This window comes from Pavona decussata, unplaced genomic scaffold (assembly GCF_977016875.1).
Source record: "Pavona decussata unplaced genomic scaffold, jaPavDecu1.1 SCAFFOLD_285, whole genome shotgun sequence".
Classification (NCBI taxonomy): Eukaryota; Metazoa; Cnidaria; class Anthozoa; order Scleractinia; family Agariciidae; genus Pavona; species Pavona decussata.
In genome coordinates this window covers 845,807-867,500 of record NW_028145686.1, presented here as the reverse complement: position 1 = coordinate 867,500, position 21,694 = coordinate 845,807, and the positions used below count along the sequence as shown (strand labels likewise).

General features: G+C 41.5%; 1 protein-coding gene across 1 annotated transcript; it reads left to right on the top strand.

Moving 5' to 3' along the window:
* Positions 1-6,807: 6,807 nt before the first annotated feature.
* Positions 6,808-16,826, top strand: LOC146455175 (uncharacterized). Its single transcript, XM_085094635.1, has 5 exons — positions 6,808-6,832; positions 6,994-7,281; positions 9,319-9,449; positions 12,430-12,528; positions 15,429-16,826. The coding sequence occupies exons 1-4, from the start codon at positions 6,808-6,810 to the stop codon at positions 12,490-12,492; spliced, it is 507 nt and encodes a 168-aa protein (XP_084950761.1). The 3' UTR covers positions 12,493-12,528; positions 15,429-16,826.
* The last annotated feature ends 4,868 nt before the right edge of the window (positions 16,827-21,694 follow it).

Sequence of the window (21,694 nt, the reverse complement as noted above, 5' to 3'; positions counted from 1 at the left end):
CCCTTACTGCCACCAACTACGAAGAAGCTGTTGCCATTTTAAAGAAGAGATTTGGCAATAAGCAACAAATCATAAGAGACACATGGACATTCTTCTCAGTATTAACCCGGTCAATTCAAGCCAAAACATTGATAAGCTGAGACACCTTTATGATACCTTAGAGGCGCATGTCAGAAGTCTAAAATCGTTGGGGGTCCCTTCAGACTCATATGGAACCCTTCTTTCCTCCATTATCATGAACAAGCTCCCAAGCGACTTGCGTCTAGTCATCAGCAGAGAAGTGAAGGATGAGGAGTGGCAGCTAGATCGGATTTTGCATGTGTTTGAGAATGAATTGGAGGCCAGGGAACGCGCAGCTGTTCGTGACGTTGCTCAATCGACAAGTGAAGTAAAATCGTTCAAAAGAGACCAACCCAGGATGAAGCCCACCACTACAGCACTTCTCACGAAAGCCACAGGACCCACTTGCACCTATTGCAGGATGAATCATGCCTCTAACTCCTGCACTACTGTGACCAATGTTGCTGCCCGAAAGGAGATTCTGAAAAGGCATGGAAGATGTTTCGTCTGTCTAAGAAGAGGTTACATTAGTCGCAATTGTCCTTCGAATATCAAGTGTTTTAAGTGTAGTGGTCGTCACCACGTCAGTATTTGTACCTCTGGTGTCAGTGAAGGAACTGGGGCCCACTCTGTTAAAAATGCCCCTCCGACTGCCAACCATGAGTAGACCTCTTGGAGAGTGCCAAACGATACAAATGAGAATCCTACAGCATTGTATGTTGGAACATCAACGCCCATTCTTCTCCAGACAGCTACGGCAGTAGTCTCGAAGCCTGGTCAACCAGGACAGTGCGTAGCCAGACTTATCCTAGACAGCGGTAGTCAGAGGTCTTACGTGACAACAAGAGTGAGGGAACAACTGAACTTGCCAACTGAAAGGAGACAGACAATTGCAATTAAAACCTTTGGATCATCGGATGAACACACTCAATCTGTAGACGTTGTTCAACTTTGTGTTGCTGCTGGGAATGGTGAGGAAGTTCAGCTGTCTGCCTTCGTGGTACCACTCATATGTTATCCCCTACAGAGACAGTACGTTGCAAAGGCCGGCAACACGTACGCCCATCTTAAAGGTCTCAATCTTGCTGACCACTGTACCGGTGATAATGATGTTGCTGTGGACATCCTTGTCGGATCAGACCACTATTGGAATCTTGTCTCTGGAAGAGTGATACGGGAGGAGGATGGCCCAACGGCAATTCACACTAAGCTTGGATGGGTTTTGTCAGGCCCAGTTAATGGAGCAACACAAGATGAGAGGCAGCAGAACAACCTCGTGACAACGCATGTTCTAAAGAGTGCAGTGAAGCCTATTGATGTTACGAATGAAAGTCTTGACGGAAACCTAAGAACATTCTGGGAACTGGAGTCACTAGGCATAAAGCCGAAATCCTTGTATGAAGAGTTTGAGGAGAAGATATCCTTCGAGAATCAGAGGTACGAAGTCCATCTGCCATGGAAGACACCGCATCCAATCCTCCCGGACAATTATGATCTGAGTGTGAAGCGGTTGACCAACCTACTCAAACGTCTACGCCAAGATCCTGAGGTCTTAAGAGAGTATGATTCAGTTATCAGAGAGCAGCTAAGCAAAGGCATAGTCGAAATCGTAGAGAAGCCTGAAGATGGGGACGTTGGCAAAATTCACTACATCCCGCACCATGCAGTCATACGGAGGGACAAAGCGACAACTAAGCTCAGAGTTGTATCAATGCTTCTGCCAGAACTGAAGGTGCATCACTGAATGATTGTCTGTACGCAGGACCACCCCTTGCAGAAAACATTTTTGACATACTCCTGAGATTTCGAGCGAATCGAGTAGCTCTGACGGGTGATGTGGAAAAGGCGTTCCTTATGGTCGGCATGGCAAAGGAGGACAGAGATGTGTTGCGATTCCTATGGGTGGACGACGTACAGAAGAATTCCCCTGAGATTGTGATACTTAGATTTACAAGAGTGGTCTTCGGAGTTTCTTCTAGTCCTTTCTTGTTGAATGCGACCTTGAAGAATCACATTGAGAGGTACAAGGATGAAGATCCAGAATTCGTGGAAAGATTTCTTCGCGCCATTTATGTGAATGACTTGAGTTCTGCAGCCCCTGAGAGTGACGCCGGCTACGAACTCTACTTGAAGTCCAAGGTCAGACTCGCTGAAGGAGGATTTAACTGGAGAAAATTTGTGTCAAACTCCGCTGAACTTAGGGAGAGAATCCAATGCAATGAATCAAGAATGTCAAACCCAGTCACATCTGAGAACATCGTTGAACCTGAACGCATGCAATCATCTCAAGACGTCACTGAACAGGATGTGACCGAAGAAGACAAGACCTATGCCAAGAGCACACTTGGAGCTGTAGAGGATACAACTAGTACAGAGCAGAAGGTGCTTGGAGTGCGCTGGAACTATGTGAATGATACATTTGTGTTTGAAATGAAAGAGATGGCAAGCCTTGCAAGAGACATTGAACCGACGAAGAGAAACGTCGTCAGCATTGCAGCAAAGTTCTATGATCCACTGGGGTTCCTGTCACCTGTAATTCTGCAATTCAAGTTGTTCTTTCAAGAACTCTGCAAGCGCAAGATTGGTTGGGACGACCGCCTAGAAGGAGAGTTATTGAAGTGGTGGCAGAAACTAGTAACTGGTTTGCAAAACATGAGTTCATTTACACTACTAAGATGCTATTTCCAAGGCGTCTCCGAAAGAATTGTCAGTTGTAGCCTCCATGGGTTCGGTGACGCATCCTGCAAAGCCTACGCAGCAGTAATTTACCTGCACATCACAACTAATGGAAGTTACCTGAAGTTCGTTGCATCGAAGTCCAGAGTCGCACCCGTGAAACACGAGTCAATCCCAAGATTAGAACTTCTTGCCGCCTTAGTACAGGCAAGACTGATTACACACGTCTGTGAAGCCTTAGAGCCTGAAGTGGGAATTGCGGAAATGACCTGCGGGACAGATTCAAGAGTAACACTGTGTTGGATCAAAGGTGAAGAAAGAGAGTGGAAACAATTCGTCCAACACCGCGTGAACGAGATTCGACAACTTGTTCCGGCAACCAAGTGGAAGCATTGCCGTGGAAAGAACAATCCAGCTGATGTTCCGTCAAGAGGAATGAGCCCTTCAGAAATGTCAGAGTGTGCCTTGTGGATTGACGGACCAAAATGGCTCATCGAGTATGAAGAAACGAGTGAAGAAGAGTTTGATAGTGCCAAGCTTCCAGAAGAATGTCTAGAAGAAATGAAGGTTGGAGACAAGGAGAAGTTGCAGATTGAAGCCCCGTCTTCACTACTAGCTGCAGCTGAGGCCGTTGGTATAGCCCAGATAATCAGATGTGAAGATTACAGTGAACTACCGCGACTATTAAGGGTCACTGCCCTAGTTCTCAAGTTTGCAAACATTATGAAGTCGAAGTTGCGGCAGGAGGTTCCACCACAAAGACAATTAACTAGCCAAGACATTGCATTAGCAGAAACCCTCTGGATCAAGGAAATACAGAGATCGCTGAGCAAGAATCCTAAGTTTGAAATTTGGAAACAGCAGTTTGGCCTATTCGTCGATGGACAAGGTATCATGAGATGTATGGGACGTTTAGCCAATGCGCAGCTACCCACGTCGATTAAGCAACCTATCCTGTTGGACAAGAGCCACTATCTCACATCCCTCATTGTACGAGACAGCCACAAGCGAGTCATGCATAGTGGTGTCAAGTCTACCCTTACTGAATTGAGAGACAGGTTCTGATCGTTCAAGGCAGGCAGTTCGTGAGAAAGCTATTGCATCAATGTGTCGTATGCCGCAAACTGGAAGGAGGACCTTACCAAGCTCCACCGGCCCCGCCACTCCCAGAGTTCAGAGTAAAGGAGGAGCCGCCGTTTACCTATGTCGGACTTGACTTTGCCGGTCCACTCTACGTGAAGAATTCAAATTGCAACAGTCCTCAACAGAAAGTGTGGATCTGCCTTTACACATGTTGTGTCACGAGAGCTATCCATTTGGATCTTGTGCCAGGTCTGACGGCTAACGCATTCTTGAGAAGCTTTAGAAGATTTACCGCCCGACGTGGACGACCGTCGTTGGTGGTGTCCGACAATGGTAGTACCTTTAAACCTGCAGCACCAGAAATCGCAAAGGTGTTGAATGACCCAGGAGTAAAGCAGCACTTCGCCAAGGAACAGATGAAGTGGACATTCAATCTTGAGAAAGCACCCTAGCTGGGTGGGGTGGAATATTTGAGAGACTTTGTGAGATCAGTGAAGAGGTGTCTGAAGAAGACTATCGGAGGAGCAAGACTTACCTATGAAGAATTGTCGACTGTAGTTGTGGAAGTTGAGATGATACTAAATTGCAGACCTCTTTCATACGTGTCAAGCGAAGACCTTGAAGAACCGATCACGCCATCGCACTTACTGTGTGGACGGCGTCTGATGAGTGTTCCTGACAGCAATACTAGTAAAACCCCGGACTACAACCCAGACATTCAGCCACAAGATTTAGATAGAAGAATGCAGCATCTGAGCAATGTTATGAACCACTTTTGGAAAAGATGGAGAGAAGAATATCTCGTGGAACTGCGAAACTCTCATCGTTATGCTGCCACCGAGGGGAACACTGATAGAACTGTGTCCACTGGAGATGTAGTTGTTGTTCATGACGAAGATCAACCTAGAGGAAAATGGCGGGTTGGCAAGGTTGAAGATCTCATTGCAGGAGCTGATGGAGCTATCAGAGGAGCTGTTGTTCGAGTCCAAAGCAAGGGAGGAAAATGCACAACAATCAGACGTCCGGTGCAACGACCTAACACCTTGTAAATCCGATGCCAGGTCGCTGAGCCCGCAGCAATCTCCAGATTTGTTCCTGATTCATCAGTCCCTTGTCCCAGACCTGAACAGCCCGAGCCGAGACAGAGCCGCCCAAGACGAGCAGCAGCAGTAGAAGCTGACCGTAGGAGAAAAAACGTGGCTAGAGGATCTGAACTAAGGAACACTGACAAGCTCCTGACATTGAACATTCAGTGTCGAACTTTGCTAACATGACTTTGAACCAAGGAACTCTTTAGTTTCGTATCGTTGTAGTTTTCTTACGGTTATGTAGGGATTGTGTTGACCAGAACAAATAGTTAGCTCAGTAGTGGATAATCTGGTCAATAGGGGGGAGTGTTACAGATTCAGATAGCGTTACGGCGTGACACCGTTCACGTGGGACTTAAACGCATTGCATCATGGACCTGCTAACCATGTGATTGCTGGAGTGTTGTCGTTTTTCGAGCAAAGTAGTTTTACCTTGTGTACAGTGTAGGTACGTTCGAGTTGATATTACAGTCAATCAGATTTGAGCCTAAAGATCCTTGTGTGGAGTTGAATCCTTGCGAAGAACCGGCGACACGCGTCCTGTAGCGCAGCCCTTCTCTTACAACATGCCAGTTAAACTTATGTTTATCAAGTACAAGGGAATGCCTCACCCTACACACCACCTAATGCAAATACTCATAATTATCATTCAAAACAAATGTTTGAATGGTAATTATCCTACCTGGACCACCCTTGTCCTGCAAAATCATTTTAATATTGCAAGTCTGTGTATCAGTATTTACATTATCAATCTACTTAGACAGATTTTATCGTTCAGGTTATATGGGGTGGTCAATGGCAAGATGGAAGTGCATGTTCCACTGGTGAAGAAGTAGAACATATCAACTGTCACATGTCACGATGTGGAAACACCACCAAGCACATGCTTCCTGAGAGTGAGTGGAAACTAAAGAAGTTATATACTAGTCATGAAAGGAAGATACACAATGTAGAACATCATTGTAAACAAATGTGATGTAAATCTCCCAGATCGAGAAGAGCTCATTACTGAGCATGCCCTGTCATGGAACAGGAGGAAAATTATTGGCATGGTGCAGAGTCTTGCAAAACGATACACTCATGTGAGTATGCTTTTTGACCCACCCCCAACACTAAATACACATACATAATTATATTATTTGATATTTAGATCGTGAGCTGAAGATTTTACACTGCGAAAGTTGACAAGGGAACATGAAGGCACAGCCCAAATCAACTATTGCACATAGAAATTGAGAGTCAATGATGTAATTGCTAAAACAATTCATGAATAATATTCCATTCCATTGTTATATTAAAGGTTAATAAAGTTAAAGGTTATTAAATTCAGGTAATATACGAAAATACAATGTGTTGTTAGCTTCAGAATGACCTCAATTATTTTCTTCTTATCTTTGGTGTGCTAGGCTGTTAAGATGCAAAGTGAATCAGACAAAGAATTCACTGAAGTTCTTGTTGCATATAATGTACCATCAGTTCAATTTAAGGCAGACGAGTGGAAGAACATTGTTGTTTGTCATGCACAAGGTAAAATTGATATTGTGGGTTGTTGTCATGCATTTCGAGTTTAATGTAATTATTTCATGCTTTTTAAATTGTTTTATGAGATCTATCATAGGTGTATTAATTGACAATTATTCGATGTGCAAATTATGAGCAAGGAAAATTTCCTAGTTGTTTACCGCACCTTTCAAAACACGCTGAATCCGAATTTCAAATCACAACCTACGGTTACATTGTTCATTGCCATCAATCAAACAAATGGGATCAAAACCCACCTATCAGTTAGTTTCTAAAGCTTCCTGTGCAATGATTTATGGAAGCAAAACCACAACCATTATTATAGATTGGTTTCCATGCAAACACGTGCCCTTCAATTAAGAAAATCAATAGCTCAGCTATGGCAAATAATCCCATTAGTAAAAGTAGTTGTTTATTGGCACGTCCTCTTATAAGTTTGGCAATTAGTCCCCATAAGTAGTTGTGTAAAGTATCATGTCCCCATAAGTTTGGCAAGTAGTCCCCATAATTAGTCGTGTACTATCATGTCCCCATAAGTTTAGCACGAATTAAAATTCCCGTTAAGTAGTCAGAGGGGAGTCAGTGAAACGCCAGGAAGCAAATGTCTTGACTTATAACAAACAAGCAACCAAACAGCCTTCTTCTTCTTCTTCTTCTTCTTCTTCTTCTTCTTCTCCTTCTCCTTCTCCTTCTCCTTCTCCTTCTCCTTCTTTTCCTTCTTCTTCTTCTTCTTCTTCTTCTTCTTCTTCTTCTTCTTCTTCTTCTTCTTCTTCTTCTTCTTCTTCTTTTGCATCAGAAGAGGTGGTCCTCGCAAGTAGGGTATCACTATGGAAACACAGACCTCACAAGTTAGGTGAGTATGTCCCCATAAGAATTGTATGGCAAGGAGTACCCATAAGTATTCAAAGTTGAGTAATGGGCAGGTCCTCATAACAAAGACCCCACAAAAACAATTGAAATTTTCTAAAGTCTAATCAAGTGTTTAAAGAGATGGGCAAATAAGTTACCAAACATCCATATTTTTTTTGATACCTCCAATAGAAAGGGGGGGTCCTCATAAGAGGTGTATGGAAACACAGACCTCACAAGTTGCCAAAGGTGAGTATGTGTGTGTAGACTAGGGGGTTGAGTGTACCAGGTGTGTAGACTAGGGGTGCGAGTGTACCAGGTGTGTAGACTAGGGGGTGAGTGTACCAAGTGTGTAGACTAGGGGGTGAGTGTACCAAGCGTGTAGACTAGGGGGTTGGGTGTACCAAGTGTGTAGACTAGGGGGGTGAGTGTGCCAAGTGTGTAGACTAGGGGGCTGAGTGTACCAAGTGTGTAGACAAGGGGATTGAGTGTACTAAGTGTGTAGACCAGGGGGGTGAGTGTACCAAGTGTGTAGACAAGGCGTTTGGGTGTATCAAGTGTGTAGACTACGGGGTTGGGTGTACCAAGTGTGTAGACTAGGGGGTTGAGTGTACCAAGTGTGTAGACTAGGGGGTTGGGTGTACTAAGTGTGTAGACTAGGGGGGTGAGTGTACCAAGTGTGTAGACAAGGCGTTTGGGTGTATCAAGTGTGTAGACTACGGGGTTGGGTGTACCAAGTGTGTAGACTAGGGGGTTGAGTGTACCAAGTGTGTAGACTAGGGGGTTGGGTGTACCAAGTGTGTAGACTAGGGGGTTGGGTGTACCAAGTCTGTAGACTAGGGGATTGAGTTTACAAGTGTGTAGACTAGCGGGTTAAGTGTACAAGTGTGTAGACTAATGGGTTGAGTGTACAAGTGTGTAGACTTGCGGGTTGAGTGTACAAGCGTGTAGACTAAGGGGTTGAGTGTACAACAACAACCTTTTCTAGGGGGGTGAGTGTACCAAGTGTGTAGACAAGGCGTTTGGGTGTATCAAGTGTGTAGACTACGGGGCTGGGTGTACCAAGTGTGTAGACTAGGGGGTTGGGTGTACCAAGTCTGTAGACTAGGGGATTGAGTTTACAAGTGTGTAGACTAGTGGGTTAAGTGTACAAGTGTGTAGACTAATGGGTTGAGTGTACAAGTGTGTAGACTTGCGGGTTGAGTGTACAAGCGTGTAGACTAAGGGGTTGAGTGTACAACAACAACCTTTTCCTCAACATTAACCTTTATATTGTACGCGCAAAGTCTGGTTTTCATTTGCAGCCAGTGTATCTGAAATACACGTTATTATCCGTAAATAACTTCAATGTCAAACTTTGTGTATTTATATTTCGTGATAAGAAGATTTTGGTGTTTTAGAAATATTAATAGAATTATTTGTGCACGCATTAAAATTAGAGGAGAGGTCTTGTACCCTTGAATAATAAATATACAGTATAACGCATTGAAAAAGGTTCATTCATACATAGCTAGTTAGCATAAACTGATCAACAACATAAACAGCAACAGTGCTACTTTTAAGAAAGGCAATAGAATCATTTCAGATGTGACGTCATGTCACGTGACTTTGCGAACAAGAGGAAAACCTTTCACGTTTGTTTACTAAATGGCGGTGAAATAGGCGACAAAGCGAGGGCTCTCACCTGGCTATTTCGAAGGCTAACAGCTAAAGGAAACTTAACAGTGATATTTAGAGTTTAGTTGCTCAGAAATAAAAATTGATCTTTTCTTATCTGTTTTCTACAGTTTGCCAGTTATTTTCCTTACAAACTAACTCAGTGTTTCTTAATCTTGTTAAAAAGTAACGTGTTTTTGCTTTCAAAATTATCTAAAATCGAATTTTTTGATAATGTAAATGGTTTCCGGGTCCAAAATCTCTTCGGGAGCGCAAATTTTAAAAAATCAGCGGTTCTCGAGCCCGGCCTCCACTCCACCCACCAAAGCAGCCAATAAGAAACTGCGCAACTGAATCTCATTATTATAAATTTGATTCTATTCAGGAGCCCGCGTTGTTGCCTGCAAAAACAAAATGGCGTCGCGAGTTGCAAAATTACTTTGTACCTGTGCCGGTTCTGTACGTTCCTCTGCGTTTAAAGGAGCACAAAATAAACGCCTTTCCTCTCAGATTTTGGTGAGTGTTCTGTATTAATGTTTTTTAAGTCTTTAATCGAGTGTTTTTATGGTCTAAATTGAGAATTTAGTGTTCTCGTGCATATTTCATCATTCGAATACCGGTATTAGTTAAGTATTGCCCTCGTTTCGTCTCGATCGGTTGATTCCTGTAAATTCTAGATTGATCTAGTGATAGCAGCGGTTAAAAAGGTTTGTATTTGTTGTCAGTTTCGCGACTTAATGATTAAGAGCCGCGTACATGTTCCAAATGTACAAAGTCGACTATTAGCAAATTAATATTAATGTGATTAAGATTATATAAGCTTGACAAAGCAAATGAAACTGCATTTTTTACTCATGGCGTGCTGATGTTTGGCTCTTCGATATTTAGTTTGTAGGTTCTGTCCATCTTATAAATTTAAATCCCGATTCAAACGTCGTTATAACGTTGACCTCAATTCATGTAGACTTGAATGAATTGATTTAGCACCATGCACCACAATAGCGAGACGTTTGAACCAGGCCTAGGCTTACACAAATTAAGTATAACAATATACTCTAGAAACAAGATAATGGCTGTGTAAGCATCCAGTGAATACATTACTTGAGGCCTTTAAAGTTGCTCTTAAAACTTATCCTTTTAAAAGCTTCCAGATAGAGTTTAAAGCATAGTTTAGTAGTAATTTTGGATGGTAATGCACATGTCAAGATGTTCACATGGAACACGCACCATATAAATTGGTTAATTCATTATGTAAATCTACTAGAGATGTTTAGGAGTGCATTAAACATGTGGGTGTTTTATAGCCAGGGATTTCATTAAGATTTTGAACAGTTTTTGGCAAGAGGATGGAGGGTAGGGGTACTCCCATGTGCATACTACATAGGTATGTGCCACTGTGAAGGGTATGTTTTGCAAACCGTTTTATATATCTAAGTTAGGGTTTAGAAATCAGGGAATTTGGGTGTAGAATAGGGTCTCATGAAGGAACATTTAATCTGGAACAGGTCTCTAGAGTTCTGGAAAATAGCAAGTCTAGGATAGTGTAGGTGCAGTATTTTTGGTGTCTAGTGCAGAATAGGGTGGCAAAATGCGGCTGAACATGGCCTGGTATATGGGAAGGGTTTCACTGAGACACAGTGACACACCTCCACACAAATATCCTCTGAGTACCCCTCTCCCACCAGGGAGGATAGTGCCCCTGGCAGAAATAGTTAACTTGAATATGTTGTGTGGCCTTATGCTATTACCTGTAGATACCCTGTTACTAACAAAAGGACTTGAATTTGTGGTGAGTGAGAACCACTGAAAATAGCTCCTGTTATGAGAGACTCTCTCTATTATCTTAAGCTTATACTGTAATTCTCTTAAACTAATGGAAATAAACCTAGCAAAACATTTAACCTCAGGTTATGAAATGGACACCTCCCCACCCAAAGTGGACAGTCCCTTCACAGTTTCTACTTCAGTTTTATTAACCATTGTCAAATCAACAGAACATCATAATTAGTTTCTATAAATCCTTTATCAAATACTGGGCAACAAAAATAATCTGCTAGACTGATGAAGAGAGATGACATTGCAGTTATATACACTTGTAGCTATAATGTGGACTGACAAGAGAAGAGACACTGTGAATGAGGTTGTCATGGCTGGTTACTGCAGTGAAGATAGCCGGCCACTCAGATTTTAAAAATGACGAAAAAGACAACAAGAGTTAGAGGTTTTGTTTTGTTTACAACTGGCTACTTTCCTGGTGGAGCTGGCTTCACCCAGTAACCTTAATAACAGCTATGAGTTCATTAGAAATAAGCACCCTGCTTTGTAAAGCCTTAACATTGACCAGCATCAAATTTTCCCTGTAATATTAATGCTTATTCAACCCATGAGGTCATGACATTAAGTATATGATTGATCACCTAAGGTGAATTTTCTTGATATTTTAATATGTTCTCCCCCGTACTTTTAAAAGAAAAGTATGGGGACAACATAGGAGAATTTGTTCTTTGATATTAGGGGTTTTAAAAAGGGTTAATTAGTAGTAAGGGTGCCAGGGAGGCACTCTGCTCTTAGAGGCTTTTAGAACCAAGTTCACAGCTAACCACAAACTGCGGTTTAAAGTTTGAAGTTTGGCAGTAGAAGTTGTGACAGTTTATGCATTTAAATTGAAGAGAGCAAGAGCAAATGCAGGGGCTGCCATAATGAATGTCCTTTTTGCTCTGAGTGTTGGTGTTTCAGTCAGTGGGAAAAAATGTAAAATTATTGCCATTTTGATGTTTTTGTTTGCATGAAATGAATGATGAACAGTTGTGTTGTATATATATCTGCAACATTCGTGCATGGAATAATAGAAATTCTTGGCCATGTAACACTGAGGTAAATAACTTTGCAAAAACCTACCTGCTGCTGTTGAAAGCATACAAAAAATAACCTTGAACATGACGACAAGCACTAGTCACATGACTGGCTGCGGTTTGCGATGTAAACATGGTTTTAAAAGTCTGCATTTTGGTCTCTCCCTTTGTAGGTCAGCAGGTAAATACAGGAGTATTCAGAAGGCTTAACTCCAAATTACAGCTTATTTTATACTGTGAGCTTGTTGCTCCCATGTCATGGAAGCTAATGTATTTGACAAATGGATTGCAGTTTTCTATGATTAATACTCTTGTAGACCATAAAATGACATTATAAAATGTTCAAAACTCAAGTGGAATGTTCCACTGCCAAGTTTTGAACATTTTATGGCATCGTCTTATGGCCTATAAGAGTACAGACCGCAGAAAACTGCTGTTGATTTGTTTTTTACAATAACATGGAAAAAGTGCAAGCAGACTTGGCTATATTTTCTGTTCAGAAAGCGGGCACGTTACTGTACATCTGACATCATTTCTGTTGTTAATACTCTTATAGACAATGGCTATGAGCCAATCAGCATGCAGGAATTTTGATAGTTATCGTAAAATTCACTGTTGTTTTATTTTTGATTGTTTCATTGCAGATGCTGCAGAGGTTCTCAGATCCAACAGGCGGCTGTTTGAACAGAATGTTCAGAAGGCAATGAGAGGGGGCTATGTAGGAAGTGTTTACTTTGAACGGTGTCTCAAATAGCATTACTGCAAGCAGAAGAGATTCTCTATTTATAAACTGTCTTATCAGTTCCCTTGTGAAAAATTTTCCGAGATCGCGGTCGAGATCTCGGCGCGTTTTTGGCCGCCGAGACTTTTATCTCGCCGCGATCTCGGCCGAGATCTCGCCACTAATCTCGGCGCGTTTTTGGTCGCCGAGATTTTCATCTCGACGAGATCTCGGCCAAAAACGCGCCGAGATTAGTGGCGAGATCTCGGCGGCCAAAAATGCGCCGAGATCTCGCCAAATCTCGACGGCCAAAAACGCGCCGAGATTAGTGGCGAGATCTCGGCGAGATGATAATCTCGGCGGCCAAAAACGCGCCGAGATCTCGCCAAATCTCGGCGGCCAAAAACGCGCCGAGATTAGTGACGAGATCTCGGCGAGATGAAAATCTCGGCGGCCAAAAACGCGCCGAGATCTCGCCAAATCTCGGCGGCCAAAAACGCGCCGAGATTAGTGGCGAGATCTCGGCGAGATGAAAATCACAGCGGCCAAAAACGCGCCGAGATCTCGCCAAATCTCGGCGGCCAAAAACGCGCCGAGATTAGTGGCGAGATCTCGGCAAGATGAAAATCTCGGCGGCCAAAAACGTGCCGAGATCTCGCCAAATCTCCCGGCCATAAACGCGCCGAGATTAGTGGCGAGATCTCGGCAAGATGAAAATCTCGGCGGCCAAAAACGCGCCGACATCTCGCCAAATCTCGGCGGCCAAAAACGTGGAGAGATTAGTGGCGAGATCTCGGTGAGATGAGAATTTCGGCGGCCAAAAACGCGGTGAGGAATCCCTGGCGGGATCTGGGCGAGCGAGCCGCAGCGGTGTACTGAAAATTTGATCGTCAGAGGTGAAAGTAAAGCTTTTGGTTTGAAATTCTTAATCAGCAGAATAACATTAGAAGGATACTCATAACCGAACTACGTTCTCAAGACGCCCCTAAGCATTTTCCACGAAAAAGTGAATATATGACTTCTGTAAGTGAACAACCACTTAACTTACTTTCTACCGTATCATTTGAATCGTTACGGCTGGGAAATCTGGACAAAAGAGCAAAACTAAGCGGTAAGCTTATGATGAAATGAATTATGCCAACTAACTGCTTCAAATTGAAAACGAATATAGAAGTTGTGAAACACCAACAATTTTTTTTCAAAAATATTACCTTCGAGGTTTCGAGTTATAAAGATGAAATCGTTCGTGTAGCTAATTACGCTTTGTGAAAGCTTCTATCGATTTCTAAACAAACTCTTTTACTCTCAGTGTTTCTTTAAGCTATTAAGTAAGATGAAATACGGATAAATAATATAAGAAACTAACCTCTTTCTCAATGAAGACATACAAGGCTGTAGAAGAAAGCCATTAAAATCTCAATTCTCGCGCAAACTTGATGGTCACTTCCACTGAGTTGATTCTTAACACGCTTATAGCTTAACGAGCTTGAACATCCCTTTAGCAAATTTTAAGTCCTCCTTCTCCAGCACCTTAATTATCCAGGACATTCCGTAAAAAATGTATGGAGACTGAGTTCATAGTGTGCAGTTCAGTTAGTTCGGGCACCGTAGTTTGTTAACTTAATCAGCATCATTTTAGTTGACCAGTGCCCATCATATCCCTTGTGTGCTATTCTCCGGTTGACCAGAGGTTCTTTTATCATGATTTCCAGCCATAAACGAATGGTTAACTTCTCATGAAGCTTAACTTTTCATATTTAATTTTCGTGGCCTCGCAAACCTCAAATTTCAGTCAAACTTTTTTTTAGCTTATAGCTTACGCGAGCATCGCCGGGTGGGGTGATTGAATTAACCAATCACATCGCCCAATTCACGTTGTTGTTGGGGACTTTCGCGCCATTTGTCAAGTGGCAAGCCGCGGAGACGGAAAGTTGTTTTCGAGGATTGAGAGACAGATTGTGAGGGAAAAGAGCACAATCAAAAAATCTCGACAACTGAAGACAGTGTAATGAAAAGGGAAAGAACGCTTTTTCTAAAATTGTGCTACCTGTACCGTTCGCAGCAGGCATTATGCATTGCGACATGACTGAAACGGCCTTTTGAGGGACAAAAATTGCCTAAAAAGGTGAGTTAAAGATTTAGACAATAAAACGATAAGATTATCAGGTCAATGAATTCATTTTATGATAGTAAATAAGTATGTAAACGAGCGTCTGGTATGAGCAGCGTTCCTCTCGATTTTATCTTAAGACGCGTACTAATATTATTCTGCCGAAGCGCGATCTCGGCCAACAATTTAAATCAATTAGTTGAAGCTCATCAATTTCCAGTTATAGCATGAAAAAAAATGAAAGGAAACAATATTTTCACCGAGGGTTAAGCTGAAGTTTTAACTCATTCAACCTCATAACTTAATCCTTATCACTGAAGAGTTCACATGTCTTCGTTTCGAATCTGGCGAAGATCGCGGTGTCTTGTTGAGATCGTGGTTGTCTCGGCAAGATTTTGGTTTTCTCGCCGAGATCACATTTGTCTCGGCGAGATCTCGCCTGTCTCGGTGCCCCTAAAAATCTCGCCGCGAATCTCGCCGAGATGGAAGGCGCAACCGCAATCTCGGCGAGATCTCGCTGAAATTTTTCGCCCTCTAAAAATCTCGCCGCGAATTACTGAAATCTCGCCGAGATCTCGCCTCCCTCGGCGAGATTAACGCAATCTCGGCGAGATCTCCCTGAAAGTTTTGCCCTCTAAAAATCACGCCGAGAATTACTGAAATCTCTTCGAGATCTCGCCTACCTCGCCGAGATCTCGCAGAAATTTTTTGCCCGCTGAAATCTCGCCGAGAATTACTGAAATCTCGGCGAGATCTCGGTCAACTCGCCGAGATCTCGCCAATCTCGGCGAGATAACCGAGATCTCGGCGAGATCTCGCTGAAATTTTCACAAGGGTTGAAGTGGACGGTTGATATAATTAAGCACCAGGAAAAAGTTGGCATATAATACCTGGTGCTTACATGAACATTTCAGAACACATCAATCCATGATCTGTGTACTGTCGATTTGTGTGTGAAACATCATTGCTCTTACTTTTCCCAGAGCTCAGATATTTGCTTGCATGGTTATTGTTTTAGCCTTTTTATTAAGTCCCAAGGATCAATTCCAAAATTCCCTGTGCTCTTTTTCAGTTTCAATTTGCTTTAAGATAATTTGGCGGTTAACCAGATGTCTTTTTTTTTTTTCTGGAATAATGTCATTGAGTTTTGTATCCTAAAAGATGTTGATTTCTTTGGTGGCTAAGGCGGTTAAACTGGTTGAATAGGTGCCTAGTTTTACATCACGGAAAGTTGACTTTAAATGAAATAATCTTATCGTTTGAGAAATGTATGGATAGTAGTGGTTACCAGTAACATGAACCAAAACTCGTTTCACCTAGGTTTAAAACTACACAAAGGTTCCATAAATTTTAATCAGGCATGAATTTGCAATAACAAGGGACCATTTTATGCTTGGTGTGTTCACTGAAAAGTGGAGGACACTCAAGTTATTTCCATGTGTGAAACCTTGGAGAAAAGGGATGGGATGGTTCTTTTTGGTAATGCTTGTTCCCATTTCCACCTCCCAAAACATCGATAATTTATTGTTAAAGTGCATATGAAGCAGAATTTATTTTTGCGCAGTTACAAAATATTATAATGCGTAAAATGTAAGATTCCAAGTTTTGAGTTGAATAGGGTGAAAAGTGACGATTTTACAAGTGAGAGAGAGATTGGGTTGAGTTTTTGTGAAATTCCCTCTTGTGACTCAAGTTTGGAGTCAATAGTTTTGTCTCTGGCCTTCTCTAGTTTTGTTTAGCCTCTATCCTTCTCTTTTGCTCTATCCGCCATATTGTACCCAACATTACATGTTGAACAACCATTTTTTGGGTCAAAATAGTCCAAATTTCAGCACTTGTAAAATCGTCAAGTTTCACTCTAGAAATCTCAAACCTTGGAGTCTTGCATTTCAAGTGTTATACTTAATAACTGGGCAAAAATAAATTTTGTTTCGTAGTCCCTCTAAGGGCAGCTGCATAATAGAAATGGTTATCAATCCAGTTGGTAAATTGGCCTGGCTTATATACACTAGGAACAAGTAGTCATTGATTTTATTGATTTCTTTGGTTTCCATCTCAAAACATATTTCAATTCTTTGCGAATTTTTATGTAAGCACACAAAGCTGTAAATGTTACGGAGGGAGGGAATGCTGTATTGCTATCTGTGTTGAATCTACAATAGACATTTTGTACAGTTGTGTATAAAATAAACAGACCATATTATACAACGGTTTAGTTGGATTTTTGTTGTACGGTTTAGTAGTGAAAGCAGACTTGCTTTAAATCATGCTTTATGAGCATGGGCGCAGAATAAAATGGGAGGAAAATTGAGCAGAAAATGCTTAAAATGGAAAAGATTTGGCAAGTCTACCCTGTTTCATAAACCTTCTTCCAAATTACTACCATTTTTCAAATTAGCCCTTCCTGCCTTGTTCAAGGTAAATAGGAAATTTGCAGTATAAGCGATCTCGTTGCTTTTTCGGGTATTTTTTGCCATTGCCTAAGAAAACATTAAAGATACTTCGTGTCTACAGGTACAGCCTTAGCCTACGTGTGGCCGTACCCACCCCCTGAAGAAAAACATTTTCCTTCGGGGGGTGGGTATGGCTACACGTGGGCTAGTACAGCCTGCGTTGTGTCCTTTCGCACAGTGATGAGCTTGTGACTCCGCTCGTGACCTTAAGCAGGAAGAAGGAGGTTCCTTTGTAATGCTGTATTTGGATTTCCTCATGGTGAAGTATAGACGAAAACAAAATCAAAGAGATAACCAAAAATACTTAATCCAAGGTTTTGGCAATAAGTTTGTGGATGTAAAGGCCGAACTGATTTATTGACCTTGGGCGAGTGCAAAACGCGAAAAATTCTATTGTTGTGTGTCTGTGTTGGATCTTCGATTTTAGTCCCACGTATGTGCGAGTTTAGTCACAGGTATGTGTGATAATTGTGATGGTCATTGCTATTGTTCTTTGTTTGTGATGAATATATCTTCGATTTTAATGGTACCGAGGGTTGTTATTGTAGCTCGCTGTTATAGTTGTTCAAAACAATTCTAACGATGGAATTAATTCGTGCAAGGCGTGCATACAGACTTGCATACTTGCATACATACATACATACATACATACATACATACATACATACATACATACATACATACATACATACATACATACATACATACATACATACATACATACATACATACATACATACATACTTACTTACATACTTTGCCGACATACTTGCATACATACTTGCATATGCCTTGCATACTTTATAAGCCAGAGAATAGCCCTTTTCACGGTTGATTTTTCTCAGTTACATTACAATGTTATCCAACGTGGATGCGAGGCAATTTCGGGCTAAAACTACAAAATAGCCCGAAATTGCCTCACATACATGCTAGATTTCATTGTAATTCAAATGAGCAGAGTTAACCGTGAAAAGGGCTATTCAGTCATTTTACTCAGTGGCAACGTGGGTTAGAAAGACGATGGATTCGTCGGAAGAGGAAAGATTATTTATTACACAGAGCTCTACGAAGGGAGATATTTCTGCAGAAATCGAAGGTAATGTCGTGTAACGTTTGGATGTTTCTGTCAGTGCTTAAATTCTTTACCGACTTCTAAAGGCGGCGTTTTCATTTTCTTTTCTTTTAAATAGAGCAAAGATTTAGAACGCCAATTACAGCTTTAGAATGCGAGAAGTGGCACTTCGAAACAAAAAATTAAGTCGCAATGAACGAGAGTTAAACCCAAACGGTACTGTTGACAATGTTGTAAGCTATCAGTTTTTGTGCACTTTATACACTAAATTTCCTAAAACAGGCTGCAATATTTTTAATAATTGTAGCCTGCACACTGCAATATTTTTAGTATTGCAGCCTGCACACTGCAATATTTCAGCATGCTTATTTAGCGCGTTTAATTATATTACCCCGGATATTTTCCCTGCTGACAAAAAGGACCCCCTCCGTTTTCCCCAGACAGTTGTTAGAGACTTTAAGCATCGACGACGGGAACGGCGACGTGAGATTGTGAGGGAAAACTCAAATGTCACATTGCGCATGTCTGGCGGGAAATATCTAGACGTTCTGCTCCGGGGCCCGACGTAGAAAGCGTCGTTTGGCGTTGCCCGAAAACGTGAGTAACATTTCACACATTTTACCTCCGTTTCGCCCCGAAAAAATGATATTTTTAATATCGCTTGGCACTTAAGGATACCGTAGGAAAAGTACGCGTTGAGTTTTTGTTTTATTTTTTCCGAAACTATAATAACTTCATTAGTCGGCTGTTTCAAAACAGAAAGCTAGTGACGAGATGCCTGCAAAATTAGAAATGACTTGCGAGTCTGACACTAAATATCGTTGTTTCTCTCTAACATCAGTGTATTAAACATTATTTTTTCTTATTAAAAAAAAGACACACTAGAACTTTTAATTTACATTTAAGCTGGAGAAAAATAAACAGTTTATGTTGCTCAAAAATAGCATCCAAACCACAAACCACTGTGTCATATCGTAGTTTTCAGTTCAAATTTTTAGATGTACAGATAACGAAATTCTCACGCGTGCTCGCACTGCTATAAAAGCGTTTCTTGAAATCCCAGCCTTCGATGCAGAAAATTTGAAGTAAATTAATGTTAATCTAGTTGCTATTCCTAGTTATATTGGTGATTTTTTTTACGACCTAAAAATATATCAAAAAGTCTGAATTGTTTACATCGGAAAACTGCAACTCCGAAAAACACGTTCTCGTTAACAGCAGTAAAAATTCTTCATCGGTTATTTCATTATTAAAATCGATTTCTGACTTCTTTTAACGAAGACTTGATGGGTGCTTTCAATTCGACGAAATTTTCGAAAATTTCGCGTGGGAAGCATCTTTTCCGGAAAAGATTTTTGAAAATTAAGGACAACCTTTTCAGCTGTTCCCGAGAATAAGCCCGTTCTATTCGAGACCGAAATTTCCGTAAATTCAAATCGAAAATTTTTGGTGAATGGTAAGCGCCCTCTCTATTATAAGGTAGGTCTGAAACAGGCTATTGATTAAATAGGGTAGGGGAAATCGAAGATTTTGGTTATAAATAGGGTCAGGGTTTTGGGAAGCAGGCCGCACACCCCTACCCAATTTTTTTGGGAGTACCCCCCCCCCCCCCCCTCGGGCTCGTAGTCTACCTTTGAAACGGCTCCATCGGCCCATCCACAGTAGAAAATGGAGGATGAGCACACGAAAAGTCTGCGAAGGAGCGCTGTACCCAACGGAATAGTTCAGCTCGCTTACCAATGATTGATCATGATTCGTTTGCGCTGCCCCTATTACCCTATTAGAGGTGAGCCAATGTTCGACAAAAAGTAAACGAAACGAATGTAAATAAGTGAACTTTATTTAAGACAGGGTGGCCCAATCAGCTACGGGGCTGTTATCCTGAGGGGCCCTGTATACACCTCAAATCATTATAGCAAACTAATGAATTACAATGAACGCTTGTAGTCTGAAAAAATTACAATCTATATGATTCTAATAAACACTTTTGGGCTAAAATATTACAAGATAGAAAAAAATAAATAAAACATTTGCAAACTAAGAAAAATCTATGCAAAATCGTGTTTTATCGTAAGTCGGTTAAAAGCCTCCAAGGACGCTGCCCGTTTGTGTGTTTCAGGTAACTGACGAATTAAATAAAATCGCTCCGGAGTATCTAAAAGTTCTCTTTCCGAGGCTAAGTTTGGGTCTTGAAGAATGAATGTCTTCACGCCGACGTGCATTGTTACTATGGAAACTGTGGTTTCTATTAATAATCAGAAAGATACTGGGGCACTAAATCATTAAGACATTTGTAGACTAAGATAGATTTGTTCCTTTTCCTGAAAGTTTCTAAGTTAGGCCATCCTAGTGTCTTGACAGCTTCGCTGGTGCTATCTCGTCTGACAATTATACGTGCAGCTCGATTTTGTAGGCGCTGTAATCTACTCTTGCACTCAACATACAATTCACCCCAGGCCGTGTCGGTGTAGCACAGGACTGGTAATACGAGACAGTTGTATACGCATTTCGCTGCCTTAAGCGTTAAACATGATCGGATGCGGCCGAGTAGACCCAAGCGCTTGTTAACCTTGGTAAACACTTTACTAACATGCTCTTTCCATGAGAGGTATTCGTCAAGGGTGACCCCTAAATAGCAAAAATTTCTCACCCTTTCGATGTCACTGCCATGAAGCTGGGTCTTAAAAGAGGCATTTGCAAGTTTCTGTTTAGTACCAAAGAGCATACATTTGGTCTTTGTCAGATTTAGAACGAGCTTTCTGTTTTTCATCCACTGTTCAACTCTTTGGAGGTCTTCTTGGATTTCCGTCATGATGCAGTCTGACTCCGAGCCAGTGGTATATGTGACGGTATCATCTGCATACATGCTGATATTGGATCGCAGTAAGCACTGTGGGAGGTCGTTGATATAAAGCACAAAGAGTCAGGGGCCTACTAGTGAACCCTGAGGTACACCAAAATCCAGGGGGAGGCTAGATGATAATTCCTTCCCAAATTTTAGTCTCTGTGAGCGGGTGCAGAGATAATCCAGGAACCAGTTATAGCTCAGTGGGCCTCGAACTCCATAATGTTCTAATTTATGAAGAAGGCACTTGTGATCCACGAGGTCGAAGGCCTTTTTTAGTTTTTGTTTTAGAAATTGGATGAATGAATGAATAACAATTTATTACAATATTATTACAGTAAAGACTGAAGTTTCCCTTATTGCAGGTATGGTTTCTTTCCCTATTTTGCCGAGATCTCGTTATCTCGTTGCTACCATCTTGTTTCATGTTTTATTTGGCATGCTCGTAATTCGGCGACTTTTAGGAATTCTTACCTTCCTTCGCGTGCTATTGTTAACACAATTATTAAGGATATTCAACTTCGAATTCGCGGTGAGCCTATTGATCATGTTAGGTATTTCTGGTCGGTTAATAGTGTTTTTGTCAAGTTGGCACGAATGACAAGATTTCTTTTCTGTTTTAATTTTATTTCTATTTTTGATTTTTCGGCCTGGTCGCCTTAATTGGTTGTACTGGGTCGTTTCCCGTTTCCTGTTTCATTTGTAACT